Source organism: Anguilla anguilla, chromosome 2 (genome assembly GCF_013347855.1).
Source record: "Anguilla anguilla isolate fAngAng1 chromosome 2, fAngAng1.pri, whole genome shotgun sequence".
Lineage (NCBI taxonomy): Eukaryota > Metazoa > Chordata > Actinopteri > Anguilliformes > Anguillidae > Anguilla > Anguilla anguilla.
Window position 1 is genome coordinate 54,234,094 of NC_049202.1, and position 21,553 is coordinate 54,255,646.

At 37.0% G+C, this 21,553-nt stretch overlaps 1 protein-coding gene across 7 annotated transcripts in view; it reads right to left on the reverse strand.

Moving 5' to 3' along the window:
* LOC118216480 (protein shisa-6) overlaps nt 1-21,553 on the reverse strand; it is an 86,332-nt gene that overhangs the window by 24,554 nt on the left and 40,225 nt on the right. For 4 of the 7 annotated variants that reach the window (XM_035397712.1, XM_035397694.1, XM_035397657.1 and 1 more), the window contains exon 5: nt 2,309-2,347. The exons of the other annotated variants lie outside the window; for them this stretch is intronic. In XM_035397712.1, the coding sequence (XP_035253603.1) occupies nt 2,309-2,347 (39 nt within the window). The remainder of the gene's footprint in view (nt 1-2,308; nt 2,348-21,553) is intronic. 7 annotated transcript variants of the gene reach the window in all.

A 21,553-nucleotide genomic window follows, 5' to 3' on the forward strand; every position in this document is an offset into this window, starting at 1 on the left:
GTGGCCTGAGTTGGTTTGGTCCTCCATGCACGTTTTTAACAGACTCTGGTTGATTGACTGACATATAGACACCAAAAGGCTGGCTTGCAATGAACATCAGCCCTCAAGAAAGAAATGGGGCACAAATCATTTGAGCAGTAAGGAAATGCCATTTAGACAGGACTTAAATTGATGAAGGTGTATATTTCTGTCTGCCCTGAAATGACAAATGTGTGCTGATGGACTATAGTGCTATATAAGTGACTTTAACAGGGGTCACCACGTTTCTCAGTTGGACCATTGAGCACAGCTATGGTGTATGACCCGTAAGCATTTGCCAGCCTGGTCTACTGTTAACAGGCAATGTAGGACTTGAAATGCAGTCAATTATAGCTTTTTGATAGCCTGTTTGTGTAAGAAAGACAAAAACAAAACACACTGCACTGTGACAATGATTTCTGTATCCATGGGCATCATCTGTTGCAGGGAAATCACTAAACAATTTCTGTGTTAATTGTGAATATGTCATTTGTAAAGGGAAAATACATAGTATCTAGGCATTTCAATGTGATATCAACGTTTCATCTAAAATCATAATAAGGGGTAAATTTATATGCTTTGTGATGGACAAAAAGCATTGTATTCATTTTCATATAGGTTTTGGATATATTTTTTGACCTCTAGATATCTTAGACTCCTATACCGATGAAAATATAGTACAGTATATTCCCATTTTAAAATTATGCAAAAGTGACTTTCATTCATCAAAATAGTTGATTTTTAGTGAAATATATGATTATATATTATTATTTACAATTAGCAATTGAGACATTTGTAGATTTGAAAGTAAACTGCTTACTTTTTGCCTCATTGAACTTTAGTAGTGCTGCATATCACCCATAGGCTTTGCACACTTGTGGTCAAGGCATTTATGATCCATGTATAGCTTATCCTGTTTTACATGTGATCTCTCAGTATTTCATTTCAACTTAAAGGGGAACAACTTCATTTTCACATTCTCACCAAGATTGCATTTGTGGCACTTTATTTCTAAATTATGAATATAAACTGATCTTATTGTAGTATTGTAAATGCTACAAGTGTTTTGCTTAAAACAGCATCCTTTTATTTCAACAGTTGATGGACAGAAGAATCATTTTGTGTTTTGCTGATGATGAGCAGTATGCAAAGAAATGACCAGGATGTGAGAATAATGCCAAATCTTACAAATTTGAAGTCTATTTTGAGTGATGTGAAATATCATTAGCCAAAGCTATATATAACTACTAATCTTAAAACGTGAACTTCCTTCCAATTTCATACAAACATTTTTTCTCTAGCTTTCTCAAGAGACTAGGATGAAATGTGGAATGTAACACCAACTACCACTGAGAATAAAATACAAGAACAGTTCTAAAACAGATATTCAAGAAAAAGGTTAGCCTGCTCTAGAATCTTATGACCATTGAAAAGGCTTTAGAGAGACATGCTTGACCTTGCCAAAAACAACTACTGTCATGTAAGACGCTGAATGGCTTGTACCCAAACTGCATTGCAGAAGGATTTTTCAGTTATTACTCAGTACTATTCAGTACTATAATACATATTTTAAAATCCAAGATGCTTGTAAATAGCTACTTACAGTGTTTACAATACGTTTATTGAGTTGGACAACCTAGGCAAAGCACATTGTTTCAAGAATTATTATTTCTGCTGCTCAGATGAGACTGCTTTAAATAAAATTATAAATCAATATTCTGCAATAAAAATTCCTCCTAAAAGGTTGATTGTGTTTCGAAAGTGTGGACGTTTTACCATTAAATAACAGCCTCTATGGAAAAATGCAATTCTTCAGTCATCCTTAGTTCATTTTAACCACTGCCCCATCCTGCTATCAAACACAGGGTCCTTTGACATACTGTTGGAGTCCTCCTTGGATGATCTTCTCAAGTGAAAACCTTCACTGCATTGCTAGCAAGGATAAGCACAGATTTATCTGATGTCTTCTTTAATTAACAAGAAGTAACATCATTCAAAGCTGCCTTTATCCATGCCTTAGCAGCAATCTTCTTGACCAATAACGGAAATGACAGACCAGCTCCAGGAACAAGGCTGTGCAAGGACGTGAGTACAGCAGAGCAGTCTCTGGGTGCAGGCTGTGGGGAAAAAAATATACAACACTGCCTGGCAATTTTATAGCCAAGAACCCAAGACACACAAACACATAGGTTCTCAGTCATTTGATCTGGACTGCACATCCACCACAAACACAGACAGGTTCCAGAGGCCTGGGGAAATAAACTCAACTACATGGAATATGAATTCCTACCATGATGGCTCTGCGCCCGCCCTGGCCACTGTTGGGTTCCTAGAAAACAGAATCAAGCAAAATGGATAGATGGGAGGCAGGTCATCACAAATACATATATAAATGTTTACAAATATTTAAAATTAGATGTTGTTCAGGGTTACAGTGCAACTACTGTTAGTGAACCGCTTTAGCTTTATAAAAAAAGGTATGCTAACTTTGCTGTCCCAAAGTTTTGAAATTTTACTGATTGAGGCTTGGATTCGTTTTATGATATAACCAATTAGGCACTTCTACACCACAAATGAAATACATTGAAAATGTAATTGTTCATGCCTTTAAAGAGTAGGCTACAGTTGGCCAGGCTTCCTGTCTATAGCAAGCTGTCTAATTACTCTATGGCTTCAAATGCAATTTATGCAAAACATGCTAATCTCAAAACCATTTTTTCACTAATTTTCCAGATTTCTTTCCAAAAATGCAAATGATATAATTCAGGAAAAACATAAAATACCAAACCTAACTTTCCAGTTATAGAATTATAAATGATCATTAGAATAAAACCCTTCAGCCTGTTAGACCATTCATTTGGGACCTTGCCACCTTTAAAAATTGAAAAAGGAGAATTGCCTACTCAGGTCTTATTAAAAGCAAGTTTAAGCTGAATCAAGTCCACATCATTAAAAAATAACATGTGGAGTAGACCAATGACATGAAGAGGCAAAGGCAAGGTGGCAAAGGTGAAAGGCAGCACCCGAGTAGGCTGTTGATGCCATTATAACACACCTCCAGAGGTTGTGCACTTTGATCCATTACCATTGATTATGTATCAGGGTTTCATACAACCTCCTCACTGCAAAAATAAAAGGTAGGCTGTGAGCCCTGTTCCCCGATTCACAGCAAAGTGGAGTTAATGTGTTTCCTCTCTGGGTCTGACCTCATGACACAGTCACAGGAGAACCCTCTATTGCCAGCAGTCAATGGGAAAACACAAATGATTTCATTGCAATGGACTGTCCAAGTCTACAGCAGTATTTAAAGCATTTATGAAATATTCATATAGCTTCATGTGATAACTGAATATTCTGGATTTTCAAAAGTTTATTATTTGTTAAAAATGGGAAGCTCGCACAGACATGAGCTGGAGAAAAACAATTAATGTGCAGCTTTAAGATGCAGACTGCAGGCATGCATTTAGTAGGGGTGGCTAGTGAGTGATGAGACACAGATCTCGGACGACTGAACCTGCACCCTCTCTAAAACGACGCTACCACCAATTATGCTTGTGGGGCTAACAGCCACAGTTGCCACTGGCATAGTGAGAATTTAATCCAGGACAGTGGGGTCCAACCAAGTGCTAGACCAGTGCCTTACCTAGATGAGTGCCTTACCTAGATGAGCACAAATTAGACCCAGTATTTTCTAACCATCCTTGTTTACAAACCAATAGTATTTCCTGATGCCATTTATTGACAGAATTTAACTAATTTGATATCTGTAATGATACTAAGGCATAAGTGCATATTTCTATATCATTGTATCATTCTAAAGTCAATAGATTATAGAATCATGATAAATCCATATCACCCAATGAGTAGGAAATATTTATGCTGGCTCATATTTCTATATTTTTCTGGAATGATGAGACATTTTTATTCAGATTTGTATATGGTTGATCTAATAATTACAACAACAAAACAATTTCAGAAAATTAATACAAGAGCATATTTATGTGCTCAGGCTGTTGCCGCACAATCTTCAAGAGAAATATTTAGTCTTCAGGAGCTAAAGTGTAAAGAGGTGTGAAATATACAAATATATAATTTGTAAAATGGTACAAATTAATTAATCTAAAAATATCATATCTCCTTCAAGTACAACCATATCTTCCAGAGACTCATCTCTCAGAAACCAATCACCTTTTAAAAAATCAACAAGGTTTCTTATAGAATATGGCACAGGCTTTAATCATCTACAATCGCCATAGACATTCAATTCCATAATTTGCTATGTTACATCTTTTGAAATTGTAACAGATTTCTCAGAAAGTGACTGATTTACAAACCTGTTTGTTTGTTTGCATGATTCCTTTTTGTATTTATTATCAAAGTTGGAATGCCCAACTGCAATTATAAACTAGCTGGCACTTCATTTGATATTTCAGTCCACCAGCTGAGCAGAGCTGCCAATGTACCATATCTTTGACAGCTGTTGCAGTGAGATTTCAGATGCCCAATAGAGCTGGTATTGTCTTCTGAGTCTGGGAATACTCTGTCAACTAAAACCCTCCTTCCACGGTTGGCTGTATGGCCAATTAAGCTTTTCCCTGTGGGAATTCTGGCTACAGTCAGCACTGATTTGTATGCCATGTCTCTAAATAATAATAGGTATAATAATAAACTTTATTTATATAGCATCTTTCATACATAAAATGCAACACAATGTCCTTTGCATTAAAAATAAACAGAAGCAAACAAAAAAGAATATAAGAATACAAAATAAATACAGCAAGACCAAAACAATAAAGAGAAATGAGAATAAAATAGAATAAAATCAGCAATAGTAATGTGTAATATATAACATTTCATAGCTGGCCTGTAGTAAACTTTTGTAAGAATGTCAGCTCCCTTGTGAAGGGAGTTGCAGACAGTTTATATGTTAAACCCAATTTTGCATAGTATGTTCTTGTAGCTGTGCAATGGTCATATGTGTTGAAGATTTGAAAGTCCCTTCTGTGCGCCTCAACCCTGACAAATATTAGTCTTCTTTATTTAATGTTAAAAGCTGATGAAAAAACTGGCTTGTTAAAGGGTACAATGGCGGTGTCTTATCTGACAACTTCTAGGTTACAAGCAAGGTCTTTAACCATTACACTATACTGCTGACTGATGTGCATAATGGACAAGGGCACTTATTTTCACCTCCCCTGCTATACCTGTATAATCTCTCTGTGTATACCTCTATACAACCTTAATTGAAACACTGAAGATATGCTATGCTTTGTTATCACAAGATAATGTCATGAATTGCAGACCGAGGGGCTTAACTTTCATCAGCTTTTCTTTCTGGCATATTTTGCTTCCTACAGTATGTAGTCACACCCTGATTGTGCTATGGAAGGTTATACCATCTAGCGAGTTGAAAAGGAATTCCTTGTCAATATTTTACTCTTTTTCATGTAAAAGGACTAGGCCACACCACATTTTTTTTTTAAACTTTTTTTTAGAACTCTGTTCTCCCTGGTGCTTCAGGATGATAAAGAGCAAGAAAGGTCATCTATGTCAAGCAATCTGGTAATTACACAGCACAGCTCTTAACGGGACCATAGAGGGAAGCAAGCATCATTTTACAAGCATTTCAGACAGTGAAAGATTACATTGCTGCACTCAATAGATTTATCTTCTCCTCTCCTTTCACTACTCACCTCTGTTACCTCCTAAACAATCCTTTCAGAGGTATGTAGGATAGTATGATGTCAGAACAGACTTTTACTGTAAGGTTTTTTTTTCTAATTGACAAAATGGTGCCATCTCCATACACTGCATACAATGCAGTAAAGAAACATTTGTGAAAATAGTTCATAGAATATGATACCACTGAGAAAGATACATTACAAGTGGGAACTTGCATTCAATAATGCTCTTCTAAGAATAGTACATTAGAACAGTGATACAGGAGAGGCTGTTGAAAGAAAAAGAATTGGCAAAGAGAGCAGGTCACGTGTTACTTGTGACAAATAAAGAGGTGATCTCAGACCAAGGCTTCTATTTGCCGCTACTTATAAACACCAGACGCTAAATTGTTCTTATAAGTGTTATTATCGGACAAGAAGACTACAGTCCAGTGGCTGCATAGCATCATTTTTATTCTAATCCTTTTAAGAGATGTAGAACTCTGTGCCTAGTTAGGGTACAGAACAGATTTTACTCAACATGCTAAATGACTAAGAATATTCAAGGCTAAATGCCATATGCATTGGATGAATTGAGTTACAGTAGTGTCCTTGCTACGGTTATTGCACTGGGCAAAAAAAATCCATGCAATAAGTAGACCTGATAATAAATCTGGTGGAACGGAGGTGTCTGTTGAAAAAGATGTATAGCACAAGTCCAGGCAAATGCACCACACCTGGTTCCCCTCGGTTACTATAGAACCTGATTACAAGAGGGATGATGCTGTGAGAATGTGGGGGCTCTAACTCTTCTGAGGTTAACAGCTGACTAAGCACAATCGGCAACATTGCACTGCAGTGGCACCAAGGCTAAGTTTCAATAAAGACGCCACGCAGCTGCAGGTGTAGATTATAAACTGCTTAAAATGGGGTTATGCAGCTTTTAAAAATGTCAATTATGCACAATGCTTTCAAATTGGGACCCAAAATTATGGTGATATGTACAAAGTCGATGATATTTGTCTGTATTCCTCTCATGAGCAGGCAGACATAAAGGGAAATGGAAAGAGCCAGCCTGGAGTTCGACCAGGCACCATGTAAAACTCCTATTCTTTTTATATATACCAGGCCATGGAACCTATTCATCACAGAGTCAGAAAGCTGCAGCTAAATGCTTCATCTAAAGAATGGCACCATCTATGCAGTAGTGCTCCATCACAATTCAGGGGCATTAGATTTGTCTAGAAGAGGTCCCCCTGTTGGCCCACACAGTCATCGCTTTCAGCAGTAACCTGCTTCTACTGGAAGTCGCCCAAGCATGAACTAAGCCTAACCTCTCTTAGCTTCAGCTGTTTGGCATGGGATGACTATAAAGTGGTACAGCAGCTGGCAAATAAAACACAACATCACTTGTTTCTCATATCCTGGACAGCATCCTGCATTTTTTCAAAGGCATCATCTCAAACAATTAATATTAAATCCAACTAACACAATTTAGCAAGGCAAGTTTTAAAATATACGTACTGCATGCCAGTGATATATTCTAATGTAAACATTGCATTAAGCATTCAGAGCATGTCTCTGTGTGTTCTAATGGCCAGTCCACTGCTGCATGGGTGTGTACTGGGGAACAGGCAGATACTGCAGCTCAGAGGGGGAGAGACTGGATCTCCAGCAGTGACAGAGAGAACAGCCCCCAGCACACACACCTGGAGAAGGCATGGGCACTATTGATTAGTTGCCTCTGCCAGTGCTTGCATCGTAATGATGTGCACCGTAGTAAGTGTACAGAATAAACACTCACTGAGATAAGCACTCCAGCGTAGCTATGCTCACATTAATTAAACATCCTGCAGGGTGGCAAGCGTTGAAGGGGCCCCTTTGTTTGGAGGCGCTGAAGCTCGCTTTCATTACCATACTAACAAATTAATTGGCATCCTGTTCTCTTTCTCACTATACCTGTGGCAGGAGGCTCTGTGTGTTCCGCTCGTTGCTTGTTTGACATCCTGCAGTGAGTGTTCTGTTACCATCTCTCTATGGTTCCTGCTTGTGCAGCTTTAACTGCAACATTATCATGCCAGTACATCTATATCAGATTATAGTGTCCAGGCAATCATTCAGTCAACCTTACTGAAAGGGACCCATAAACACACCATCAGAAATGCACTGGAAATGTTCTGTAAGTGACACAAGTCATTTATGGGGGAGACCAAGGGAATCTGTACCCCTGGCCTTTTGAAGATACACCATTCACCACCTTGTCTTTTTTGATTGGCAGTGTTACAAATTATGGATGCCAGCTCCTTGACAACAATGAAGCAAAACAGTGTGCTACTGCACCATTGGTGTGATGGGCACATTTCCCTGACTGAGCTGTGACTGGAAGTTAAATGAGACCCATGACAAGTTTCAAGTAATCTGAAGAAAACTACTGGTACAGTAGAATCTAGTGCTTTACTCACAAGATGCAGCCCAGTGCTGTATAATGAAAGCGTCTCAATTGAGCACTTTGTTGTGTAAGGACACTGTATGCAGATCGCCTGCTGTTTCATGAGCTTGAATGAGCCAAAAAAGATGTCAGGAGTTATGGAATCTTTGAAATGTTAAGCACTCCTCTGCAGGACCACTGTCAGAAAAACTGTCAGTACATCAAAAACACATCACCTGGAAATGCACAATTATAGTCAGTTTATGTAGGTTTTAGAACCGGTAGGATGAAATGATGGTAGTTGGTAGACTACGCAAGGAAGCAGTGCACTGCACAAATTCCATTGCATGTATCCCACTAAAACATCAGAAATGAAAATGACCCCAGAAATCATATCTTTTTTTTTATTTGGCTATATACTGTAGCATTAACTGAGCAATTCTTCAAGATCAATTGCATCTCTGCCAAGCAGGCTACTTTAGATTGAATAAGTATCTGAACATTTCAGATACTTCATTTTCATGATTCCACAAATCTGATCAACAGTCATAAGGCTCATCAAATTTGTATCACAGTTCACACTAATCAATGACAGGAGCCTTTTCATTAACCTGTTTTTAAAAGTCCATACAAAAGTCATTTACTGTTTTTCAGAATCAATCTTACCCTGCAGTGTTAATCAAGAATAACTATGTTTTCTCCACAGCACGCTGTTGTAAGAGAACAGTAATCAGAGAGAGAGAGAGAGAGAGAGAGAGAGAGAGAGAGGAATCATAGCTCACCTATTAAAATGTGCATTATTAAAAAATACTGCTGTAGGAGGTGAATGGAAGATAAAGACATTATAAAGGCCATCCACTGCAGGGAAGCACATGCCAGGCGTTTAGTTCATGCTGAAACATCCTGCTTAGATTTCCCACTGCATTTCTACACCACAAATGATACGGCAATAGGGTCAGGGTTTTGCAGTTGAGTGCAAAAATTCACTAGGTCAGTATTTGATCATACAGTGGCATTTATTAAGCATTGTTTTCAAGAGCATTCCCTTTAAAACAGCTTGTATTCATTTTCATGTAAGCACTGTTTTCATTTTCACCTTATATGAAAATGAATCCCTGTATTCTGCAAGGGAACACTTGTGCAATAAAGACTTTTACAGACACAGCAAGACATCTTCATTTTTTAAAAATCAGATCAGTGTGTGGTTTCTAATTTCAAGTTCTCCCACTTCAAGAAAAGAAAAGCAAACTAGCAGTTTGAGAACATTTGCAGGTGCTATTCTGTAAATATATCACCTGCAAATGTTCAAAACTGAGAAACTGGCAGTTTGCTTTGTAACTGTGACTGTTGGGGGCAAATGTACAATAGATGTCTGAGTTGTATTCTGCATTTGTAGATGCAGCTGAAACACTGGTATAAGCCATTATGTAATGCAATTTTGACTTTATATGCATTAACTTCAAACTCAAGCTCATAAAGAAAAGATGCCCTTTTGAGTTTGTTATATTATTAATTTATGTCCCTGACTCTTCGTCATTAGTGATGAGGATAGAATAAGTGAAGGTTGATATGAACTCATTACGAGAATATCAAGGTGTAGAATACCAACCAGCTACAAGTAAATTACCATTTGGCTTAGCCAAACACTAAAGATATAAACATGCATTACAATGCCTTCCAAGCAATTCGTTCATGAATAAAAATTAATTTCCACAAAAGAAGAAACACTGAATTAAATCTGGACTAATTCATCAAGCAGTAGACCTTTTCCCATCTCAGATGGTCTTGCCATGAATAAAGGACACTGCACAAAAGAGCGGGTGAAACATTTTCCCCGAGTGTCCCTTTTATTCCATGCAATCCTCTATGGCCCAGGGATTTACCAGTGACCTTTCTCTGTATCAGGCTGCTCCTGCACTTCCTAATTTCAGGCCCTTTGTCACTATTTATTCTCATAAAATATGCATTTGCAAGGCAATATTACTCTCCCACTAGGAATAAAAATCTCAATTATACAATCAGAAACAACTGTTGTTTACAATATTAAACATATAACATGGAAGGGTAGATTCATTCCCACAAATGTAATGTGAAGAAAGCAACATTCTTAAATCACTGATTCATATTTGTATTCAGTAGTTACCTAAAATGATAATGGGTTTCTGTAAATAATTTGTTTAAATGCAAAACATGAATACATTTTCCAGGGGATATACACTGTTTGACCAAAAAAAAAAAAGTTGCCATTTGGATTTTTTTGGACAGTGCTTACTGTACAAGCCTCTGGAGGCAGTGTTATGATCTGGGGTTGCTTCAATTGGTCAGGTCTAGGCTCAGCAACGTTATGCGGCAATAAAATGAAGTCAACTGAGTACCTGGATGTACTGAATGACAAGGTTATCCCATCAATGGATTTTTTCTTCCCTGACGGCACGGGCATATTCTAGGATGACAATGCCAAGATTCATCGGGCTCAAATTGTGAAAGAGTGGTTCTGGGAGCATGAGGAATCATTTTCACACATCAATTGGCCACCACAGAGTCCTGACCTTAACTCCATTGAAAGTCTTTGGGATGTGCTGGAGAAGGCTTTACGGAGTGGTTAGACTCTCCTGTCGTCAATACAATACAACTGCAATTCTGGACGGAAATAAATGTTGTGATGTTGCATAAGGTTGTCGAAACAATGCCACAATGAATGTGCGTGTAATCAAAGCTAAAAGCGGCCCAACAAAATATTAGACTGTGCAACTTTTTTTTGGCCAGGCAGTGTATAACACAAGGGGCAGGAGTAATGTGCCAGTCAGTCCACCGATGAAACCTGTGTCCTATTTCCCTGGTCTGAGAAACAGCTGAACAGCTTGATGCTGAATGATCGCTTTTAGAGCCTCTCTTCAAGTGTTGACAGTAGTCTTTCCTACAGTCAGTGGTGTGAGGCGGAGTCATCCCTTGAGGCCAGCGGCCCCCAAAGGGGATTTGAACAGAACGCCGGATAATAAAACATGGGGTGGCAGTTCAATCTGGCTCAAGTCAAAACTAATATAAACTGTTAGCTCACAAAGGTGTATGTGGAAAGTGGGCTCAAGTGTGATTGATACAGAAAGGAAACTCTTAGTGGACTGAAATAAGTGAAGAACTAACTGCAAAAAAGTTAACACAATTAAATAGAAGTAACACAAAGAAATCAGCTCCTATTACTGTGAAAGGTATTTGTCAGCTGCACCATTTTTGTTAGATGTCAAGTGTAACACTGGTTTCAGCTTTCCTTTCCTCACATAGTTTCAGCTAGAAATTAAGATCCAAGACACCGAAGCTAATGATAATGTAGAAACTAACAATGAGCATACTGTAACATCTTCCATTAGAGAAGTGAGTGCTTAATGCAGAAACAATATTTTTCCCTATGGATCATTTCAACTTGGAAATATAGATTCAAGTATTTGTACCATTACAGTTTTTAAAATGAACTTGAGAAAGACTGGTAATGTTCGGATTTTAGGGGATGCGGAACAATCTGTGATTGTTCATTCATCATGAAAGCATTCTGAAGAGAAAGTTTTAAAAACGCAAGCTGTAAGAATGAAAATTGCCTTCGCTACATTAACGGTGCACACTTGGAGATGCAATTTAAAATAAAAGAATATTAAGCATGGTCCCGCAAACATCCCCTCCCCTCATCCAAATAAATATAATAGCAAATGACAAAAACAGTCATCTGAAATAGCTGAATAGGAAACTTTTCTTTAATTGCTCTTCTTCTTCTAACATGTGCAATGGGTCATTTCCACATCAACATTTACACTGTTTGTAGTTGAAACTACAAAAATGTGAAGCTTTTAGTAACATATGCCATGTCCAGCCCAGAATGGGTCATGGATCTGATATTGATATTCAATACATAATGAAAGAGAATAATTTGAAAAAGGAATTATATTTACTGAAGATGGACCATGATTTAAAATCACAGGGGGAAAAAAAAAAAAACCTTAAAACACATTTTAATCAGTATCTCAGATTTACTTAATCCCACTGGATTTTACCCTAATGTATGTGAATGTTGTATAAACTACAAAGAACAAGAGTATACTGACGTATTATTGTGGATTTACACTCTTTCAGGTGATCCGTTTTCTAGTAAGTTTATAAGGAATTGCAATAGTTAATGTGTAGTTCAACCACAGTTCCTAGCATTAGTAACTTCGGTTCAAAATGTCCATTTTACTGTAGTCCTTTTCACTGTTATACTGTTACATACAGTAACATATAATAATATGCCACCCATAAGCAAATATCTGCATGTCATTTTGTCAGCACCATTAGAAGATTCCTGATGGGATAAAGCCAATAACTAGACAGTAACGTCTAGGAATGAGCAGTGGGTATAGCTAAACTGTCACTCCAAAGTAGACTGGCCAATCAAGATGCATCTCTGTCACCTCTGCGCAGATCCCATCATGTCTTCAACATACAACAAAAATGTCAACATGCAACCAAAGATTTTAACATGCAAACAAAAATAGTATTCAGTTTTGTTTGCAATGCAAATAGTTTTGTTATCAATTAATAATATTTAATCTCAAAACTTATATATTTTTGCTTTCAAAAAATATTTTTTGATAAAAATAAAGTAAGTAAATCAACCAAATCAACTTTTGCTGACTAATATTTTATTCTCTATTATCAAATAAATGGTTGGTTATCAATATTAGGACATTTATTGGCATGAACTGATTTTATTATTTTTTCTAATGGTGTTGGGAATCATGTGAGAGTTATTCACATCAATTCTGAGACTAATGGATGGAGTCATCTCAAAAAACGTGATGTTGTCAATCACTAGGTTGTTGTGTTGGCAGTACATTACCTTAGGGGCCATATTAAAAAATATACAGAGATTATTATTAGGAGCAGACATAAGCTACAAAAAAGTAGTTACCATCACAACAAAGGGTCCTTTTTTACAAAGTAATATGACAAACTCAAGAGTTCCATTCTATCAACAGCTGTCTCTAATTTCCACATACAAATAAAAGCAAGGAATAAATGTTTCCTTTTTTCTTCACAAATTATTTGGTGAACTCAGCAATCAGACATTTCACACTGTTGAGTGCCTACTAATTTGCAGAAAAGGCATACTGGTATGCATTTTTTATGATCTGTTTGTAGTGGGTTGCATGACTTTTGCAAATCATCACCAGAGTGTTTTCATTTCTATTCCTGGCAGGGTTGCTGGATCACTCTTAGACAGTCTCTAAAATGTATAAGAAACTCTCCCAATTATTCTAAGAAGTTTCCAGACCCCAGTTAAATTTTCAGTGCTTGGATATTGCAAGCATAAGGCATGAAGTCTGATTGGGGTGGCGTGTCCTCTGACTGTACAGCACTGTGCAGTGTAATAAGCATTTATTGTTTACCTGAAAGTGCTATTGTGTCCTCACCTTTTGGGTGTTGAGATCAAATTTGTTTGGTTTCCTGCTCATTGGGCTGTAACTTGAAATTAGATTGCCCTGTGTCTGGCCAAAATGGCTCTGCATTTGGACAGGGTATAAAGTGCTTTCCCTTTGTACTGAGCTGAAGCTGTGGCCCTTATCAGGTTGGCTACTGTGTTGGACTTGAAGTTCGGTAACAGTCTAGGTATTAGGCTATGCAGGGTTTTGTTTAAAATAACATTTTTCTGCTCTCCTGTGTTGTTCACTACTCTGTTCATTACTCAAAATTAGATTGAGTCTTGATGATATACAGTTAGGTCATAAAAGACTGGAAATGTATCTGCATGGATGTTTGGCTCACTGTCAATGCATCTACAAAAATTGACTGGAAACAAACTGTATAGGATCAATCAGATGTGGTATAAGCCTTTAATCTGGTTTTACGACCTGCCAATAAATCCACAGAAAATTGTATAGAAAACAACATCAATAACGATAGTTAAGAAGGAATACCCTGTTTTGTTCCCACACATACCTACCAGTCTTTCTGCTTTCTGCCACAAACATCCAGTCATATTCTCTAAGACACTATATCTTTTGGACTAGAGTGTGGAATATGTATTTTCCGTCTGCACAAGCACAAAGGCAAGACATCCTTTTATAAGCCTTTACAAATTCTGGCTTTTACATGGAGCTTTACAACCACTGGGCTTTAGCCCCAGAAGTGTATGTGTATATATATATATATATATATATATATATATATATATATATATATATATATATATATATATATATATATATATATATATACACTCAATGACACTCAAATGTACTAGACAACACATCTCTAATACTGAATGCAGTCTCAATTATGATTAAATTGTATCATGCAACTGTAATGCTTTTTTCTCAGCTGCAATAAACTATTGTAATAGTTTATTGCAGCTGAATGCCCAGACCATTCACTGGTTAAACATCAAAAAGGTCTCTCTTTGGCAACTTCAATGATTATTTTACCATTTAACTACCCAATTAAAATCAGGGAAACTGCACACTGAGTTTCTTGCAAATTTCAACTAATTGTATTACCATGCCAGAAAATGTTGTTACACTTGGCAGATCTAATTCAGAGCGTTGAGTCTACTGCGTTATTATTCAAATCAAGCACCTGTGCTTGCATTTGTTGGTTGTGTATCATTAATATTTACAATTTGCTAATGCACAATGATAAAAATATAAATATTTAGCATAAGAACATAAGAAATAAGACCATTCTATTCATCCCATCAAGAGCTTTCAATCTGCACCTACTGCTGTATTTACATCAAGCACTGTATTCATTAAAAAGTAAACTGCTGCCATACCAAAAAGAGAAAAAAAGACACAGACTTAAAAAAAAATTCCATAACCCAATTTACTGCTCAGTCACAAACCCAGCATTATTTAATTGTCCTGGACAGGCCCCCTCTCAATTCCCCCAAACAAATCCTAATGAGTCCTAATGTGGCTGATGAATTCAAACATTGCAATGCATCAATACTGCATTAACACTCACCTAAAGTGACACATATTTTAACAGGTTATTATTTATTTTTTAAAAAAAAATTTAAATGCTGTTTAAAATGCCAAAGACAAGGCTCTTGCTTCAATAATAAAATCTGATGTCATTATTACTACCATAAACAGAATGCATCATGCACTGAATTTATATGTCTAGTAGTATGCTCTCAGCCAAATCATAATAATCATGTTTAATAGAATTCATGGCTTAAAGAGGCTTAAATAAGTAAACTCATTGTACAAACAGACTACTGATTGTAATGTTCTGGTCTGGATTTATTACGATTCTTTTTTATCATAAAAGACTCACCATGTAAAATATTCAAGTCTAAATTGACTTTACATTTGAAATTTGAAAGCTGTTTTAACTAAACATGAAAATTCCAATGTTTAAACTACCACAGTGTAACATTGATATTCATGTAAAAATAATATTCAGCTTCTCTAGTCTTCCGACAGTGCCTATCTATTCGCAGATGATGAAATCTTTTTAAAAAATGGTTGATGGCTGTAATGGCTTCAATCATCAGCGTCAGATGTTATGGTTATTTGTATTTTTGTTTTTATTTGGCTCAGCCCTTCACAATTTTAGATCTATAATGAAACAATTCACACATGGTTAGTGCACATTCTCAGCTTATTTTGTATTTAAGGGTATTTTTGTACATTTTGGTTTTACCATGTAGAAATTACAGGTCTTTCAGGTGCTTCTTAGTAAAGATTCACCTGTATCAGTGAATCTTAGTCTCATCTGTCCACGACACCTTTTTCCAGAACAATATACATTGTGCATAGTACACACAGAGATGCCCTTGTAAATCAATCAGGAGCCACTGTGACCTTTGTGACATATTGCAACGACTAATATGCTTTCGGTTACAAATTTGTTAAGATTCATCCAAATCCAAGTGTGAAAGCGCAGATGGACCTTCAGGTATGACAAAAATAAGGGTTTAGCTATTGCAGTCAATTTCTCTACTTGTTTCACTAAACCCCCAGATCACAGCTCCTTGACTAGATCGCATCTCACTTTACTGGCTTCATGTTTAAAACCTTGGTACTTCCCAACGGGGCTAATAGCCAACCAATGGAATCTTCAAACCCTACACCCTGGTCGATAAATAACAGTTTGAATGTAATTTTCGATATTTTAAATATTTTTCAGCCAGTATTGGAGTAACAAAAACATCCAATAAAATTAGATTACAATTTCTTAGTGTTTTCTCAATTACTGTACCTTATTGCAAGTGCCTTGTAAATAATTTATTTTCAGAGCACAAGGGACTTAGATCTCATTGGGTTAAGTGAAGTATTTTATGAAGTTCTCCAAAGATCCAATTAAATTATCACCTTAGCTCAGAAAAAAAATGCCCACAATGAAAAGCAATCAAACACTTTCCAGAATATAAGGGCAATTTACATTAGAATGATTTACTGAACTTTGACTGTAACAAGCGCGAATCCGCAATAGCTGCGACCGCACACGTGTGCTTGCATCCACGCACACACCCTCACACAAACACGTGACCTCTTCTTTGTTTCATGACCAACCTTTCCACAAAATCTTGTGCAAATCTGTGAATCCATTTGGGAGTGCCTTTTTGTGATAGGCCACGCCCATCGCCACGCCCCCTGAAAGGTCAAGCTGAAAGTTACTCAGCTCGACCTTTGGTCATGACCATGCCAAATTTCTGCCTCCTGGGGCAAAAACTGTAGCCGCTACGGGGTGGGACACTTTTTGTGGACCAACCGACCATCCGACCGACCAACAGACAGAGCTATAAAGCTGCGGTCACAGCTAATAAAGTTAACACACTTCTCCCCTCTCTTCACATCTTAACTGCAGTACTCTTCTTCCATGGTGAAATTCAACTGTCATAGTCCATCATTTAGTAGGACCTTATAGTATCTATAGTGGCAACATCTACTTAAATCCAAAGCTAATTAGCATGCTAAGAAGAACATAGAACTTGCCTTGACTCAACAAATATTCAATAATTCCACTTTTTGTATTTCTTTAGTTATGTGTTAGTTTGCTAATCATGAATCCAATGACGGACGGAGATCAGGACATCATGTCATAACAATTTATTGGCAAACTTCTACATCCAAGTCGTTGATTTTCATCCATAAACTGTATTCCTCCTGAGCTTCTCTCAGACAAGAATCCTCTTGAAAATACTGACTTGTCTAGACTTTACATTAGCAGTTTACGTTACGTTATGCTTACGGTCAAAAAGCTTTTTCGTTCTGTTCTTGCTAGCAACTAGCTTCCATCTTCACGTTTCCCTTTGACCTTCTAGACGCATGACGTTTTTCCGTAATACTGCACGTGCTCATTAGCTCAACTAACACTGCAAAAAAGGCAAACTAAATCTACCATCTGATACACAGGCTTAAAAACTGTATCATAACATTCAAATAAACAATACCTAATAATAATAAGCAAAATTACTGTAATAATATAATTCACAAACTTAGTAAATATAAATGCAAATTTCACTCAAAATTATTATTATTAAAGTTTTGGCTCTTACAGTATATTTAAGACTGAACAAAATATCATATAATGTACTTCAAATAAAATAAATAAAATGAAGACACTATATACTTATGTGGAAGCCTTCCTGCAGGTCTTTACTGAACAACACAAATGCACAATCAAACAAACAGCCTGACAAATGGAAGTACAGAAGTTTTATCGTAATTTCATATTCTGTCATTTCCTGTGTGATATCTATCCAATCAAGGAACTAGTATCCATGGTGCAACATATATAGATACAGCATGCTCTCATAACTGAGAAGTGTGAACGGTTACTTAAGTTCACAGCCCCAGCTGGATAGAATGTAAACTTCATCTAGCTTAACTATATCCTACATCTTTATTTTGTATTTTGTTACAAAAAAACTGTTTATCACAAGTTTGACAGTAAGGACTGGATCAGCATTCTGCAAACCACGGCTAAAATGTGGGCGGTCTCCCAGAAAACAACATTTGGTGTAAAATGTAGCCAACCCATAGAAGTAATTGAGTCTGTTTAAGAAAGCAGACAGAATCAGCTAGTCAGTCCTGTTCTCTGCACTGACATATTTGGCTATACTACATGACCAAAAGTATCTGGACATCCCCTGATCTGGGGCTGTGTTTGGGCTAGGCCCTTTAGTTCCAGTGAAAGATAATCTTATATAATCATCTAGTATAAATCCTTCCCAGAAGAGTGGCGGTTGTTATAGCAGCAATGGGTGGGCCAAATCCATATTAAGGCCCATACTTTTGGCTGAGATGTTGGATGTCAAGTGTCCACATACTTTTGGCTAACATTAACTAGCTATCTAAATGAGCTAGCAAGCTAACCAAGTAGTATTAGCTAGATTGTCAAGTTACTGTACCTAGTGTTAGCTAATGCTAACTTGCTAGTGGGGCAGAATTTTCATAATATTGAGAAGTAAATATTATATGAGTAGCGTTACCCATTAACTATGTATTAGTTAGCTCGCAAAATTAAGGAACTGTCTGAAAAAAACAAACAAAAAAAAATAAACCTCTATCTAGTGCAAGCTGAACACGTTGTCACTGTTTTATGGCTTCAAGTCAGCGTAGTACATCAGTGGGCGGCCACGTGCGGGGGGGGGCATGCTCCGGATACCTGAGCACCTGCCCATGTTTCCCCCAAGTACCCAATTTGCCCCCGGTAATGTCATACATTACTGTTAAACTCGTTTTCTAGTTTGGTGATCCCTTGAGCACATACCTCTTCAAAAAGTCTCAGAGTAGCTGAATTTGTGAAAGATACAGAAGCTGGCACAATAACTGGCTATACTGGGTATAATCCAGCACCACTTTTGTGATTATTTTATGTAAATTTAGCAGTATGTCTTCATACATTTGAAAACTCCTCCCACCACAGACATTCTGATCAGGAGTCTGGATATTAATTTTGGTAGCATAACAGATTGGTAGATGAGCTGCAATGTTTGTTTACATTGAATAATGAATCCTTTCAACAAAGAAGGAGTTCTGGCAGAGAAGTAAATTTCACCCTTGTTTATACAGCCAGTAAGTCTGCATGTATTATAGAACTTGTTTTAGAAGCGAAATAGATTTATAGAGTGAAAGGTTTTGTGCTAAACAGAAATTTTAATTTGCATCCATTTAACAGTGCATTATCTTGACGCTAATAAGCAGAAGGCTGCACCCAGATTTCCACATTCTGGAGACCTAAGATGGACAGCTACATAGTACAGCAAATAAGTATATCAATGGCAAATTACATGTTTCAGTGTTTCAAAACATCCATCTATACATAATTCACTGTCATTAACATATTAACATGAATAAATTAATATGAATGAAACTGTATTTAGATATAGTGCTCCTCATGCCTGGAATGAGTTGCAGTGTGCATTAAAACTAAAATTCAGGACCCTGTTTAAGAAATTGGCTACCTTTGAATGCAAATGTTCAGACTGAATTTAACTGTAATTGTTTTTATTTATTTTATTATTCATTTGACATTTTTTTAAAGTTAATTTTCAGCTTTTGTCTGTTTTTTTACTGTTTTTTATTTGTCATTTCCCTGTATAAATAAAGGTTTAATAAAAACACATGAATATAAGCGATCTAAATCAATCTACATTCTAACTTTGTACTGTACGAAGGGCCTGTAGTGATGGCAGTGTACATGAAAATGGAGATTTGCATGAGCATACACATCAAACTTTAAAGTGAGGACATGCATATTCAATTCTACATGTTTCGTAAACCTGCCCTTCAAGATTCACATTTTCTATCATCCATATAGAGGTTCTAAGAGGAACAGTGGTGCCAGAACAAGTTTTGAAGTGGGGGTGGGGGGGTTCTATCAAATGGGCAAATTGCAATGACAAGGTCTCACACTTCAGTGCGGATAAAATTATTAGTAAGCCAATTAGTTGTCAATGAAAGACTCACCATTGTTTTTGTGGGATCAAGTCCACGCTAGCTTGGCACTGAGATACAATCGAGTGATTAGCTTCATACTTTGTTCTCACATTTTACAGTAATGCTGACTGTAACCCAGTGACGTAGCCATAAATCAATATATGGGTGAGCCTTGAAAAAAACAGGGAGGACCAAGAACCAATCGTACACGAGCTCTGAAGCGCACAGCAAATCTACAGAATAGACTACACATGCTACTGATTTCAGCAAGTTAAAATGGCTATAAAGAGATAGCTATACATAGTTCAAATAATGGTAAAGGAAAATGTTTTTGATAAGTAATCCCCACGAACATGGACATGAATGTTAATCAACAAAATGTATACGAAACAAAATATTTTTTATCATAATGATAAGTGATAATGACAAGTTTGGCTCGATGGCCACAAAAATATCTAAAAGCCAGAATGAAAACTGGACCCAACTAACAGTTATGCTTAAACAGGCAGGAAAATGAAAATGAGCCTACCTTCAAAAGCAGATGACTGGGTATTGGGGTAAAAAATTATGTCATCATACTCCAAAGAGGTGTGTGGCTTGTTGTTAGCCTCAAGTTTCATACGATACTATGAAATGTTTCGTCTTCATAGCCCGTTTCTCTAAATCGATCTTCTACAGCTATCGCAGAGAAAAAAGTGGCATGTTTTGCAAAGAACGGATATGACAACTAACTTGGTTTTTAGAGGTGGTGGTTGGTCATATATGATGTCTGGACAGGTCTGCCGATTTGACGTGGTTGCTAACTTTCATTTCCACCAGACTAGGGGTACAGCTATCAGTTTAAAGGTAAAGTGCAGTGTACATGGCCTCACTAATTGTAGCTGCTTTGTTACAGTACACACCCAACGGTCATTGACTTGCTGGCTTGAGGGTATTTGAGTAGCAGTAAGGGTGGTTGTTGCAGGAGCTGAATCCTCATCTTCACCAACTATGTGAACACAAGAAATTTGACCAAAGTACCTTGTTTAGCCTTCGCCATTTTATTAACATTGGCTAGTTTCACAGATGGCTGCACCAGCAAAGGAAAACTGTGAGAGCAGAATGTAATCTAGCCCAATGCTGTTACAAAAAAGACTGTGCACCTGTGTGTCTGTATTCTTTATTGGTCACAATTGTTAATCCAGTAATCAATGAAAGCTGATTAGATGATTCAGCTTTGACCCCACATTGGTTCCTCATCAATATGCATTTTTTATACAATAAAGCCTAATGATTGGGGGGGCTAAGGTTACTGAATGGGATGCCAGATTTTTGGAGCAAAACCAAAACACCATGCATATTCATCCAATCAAATGAGTTATCTCTTGAAAGCTATTGTAACTTACTTTTGATTATTACAATATTATTACAAAGCCACTGCAGCCCACAAAACGCGAAGTGGCATAACATTATGGTATAGCCATGAACAGCTCTCTCACTTCCATTGATGGGTGGCCAACTGTTTTGAGGCCCACAAAGACTTCATTGGGTTG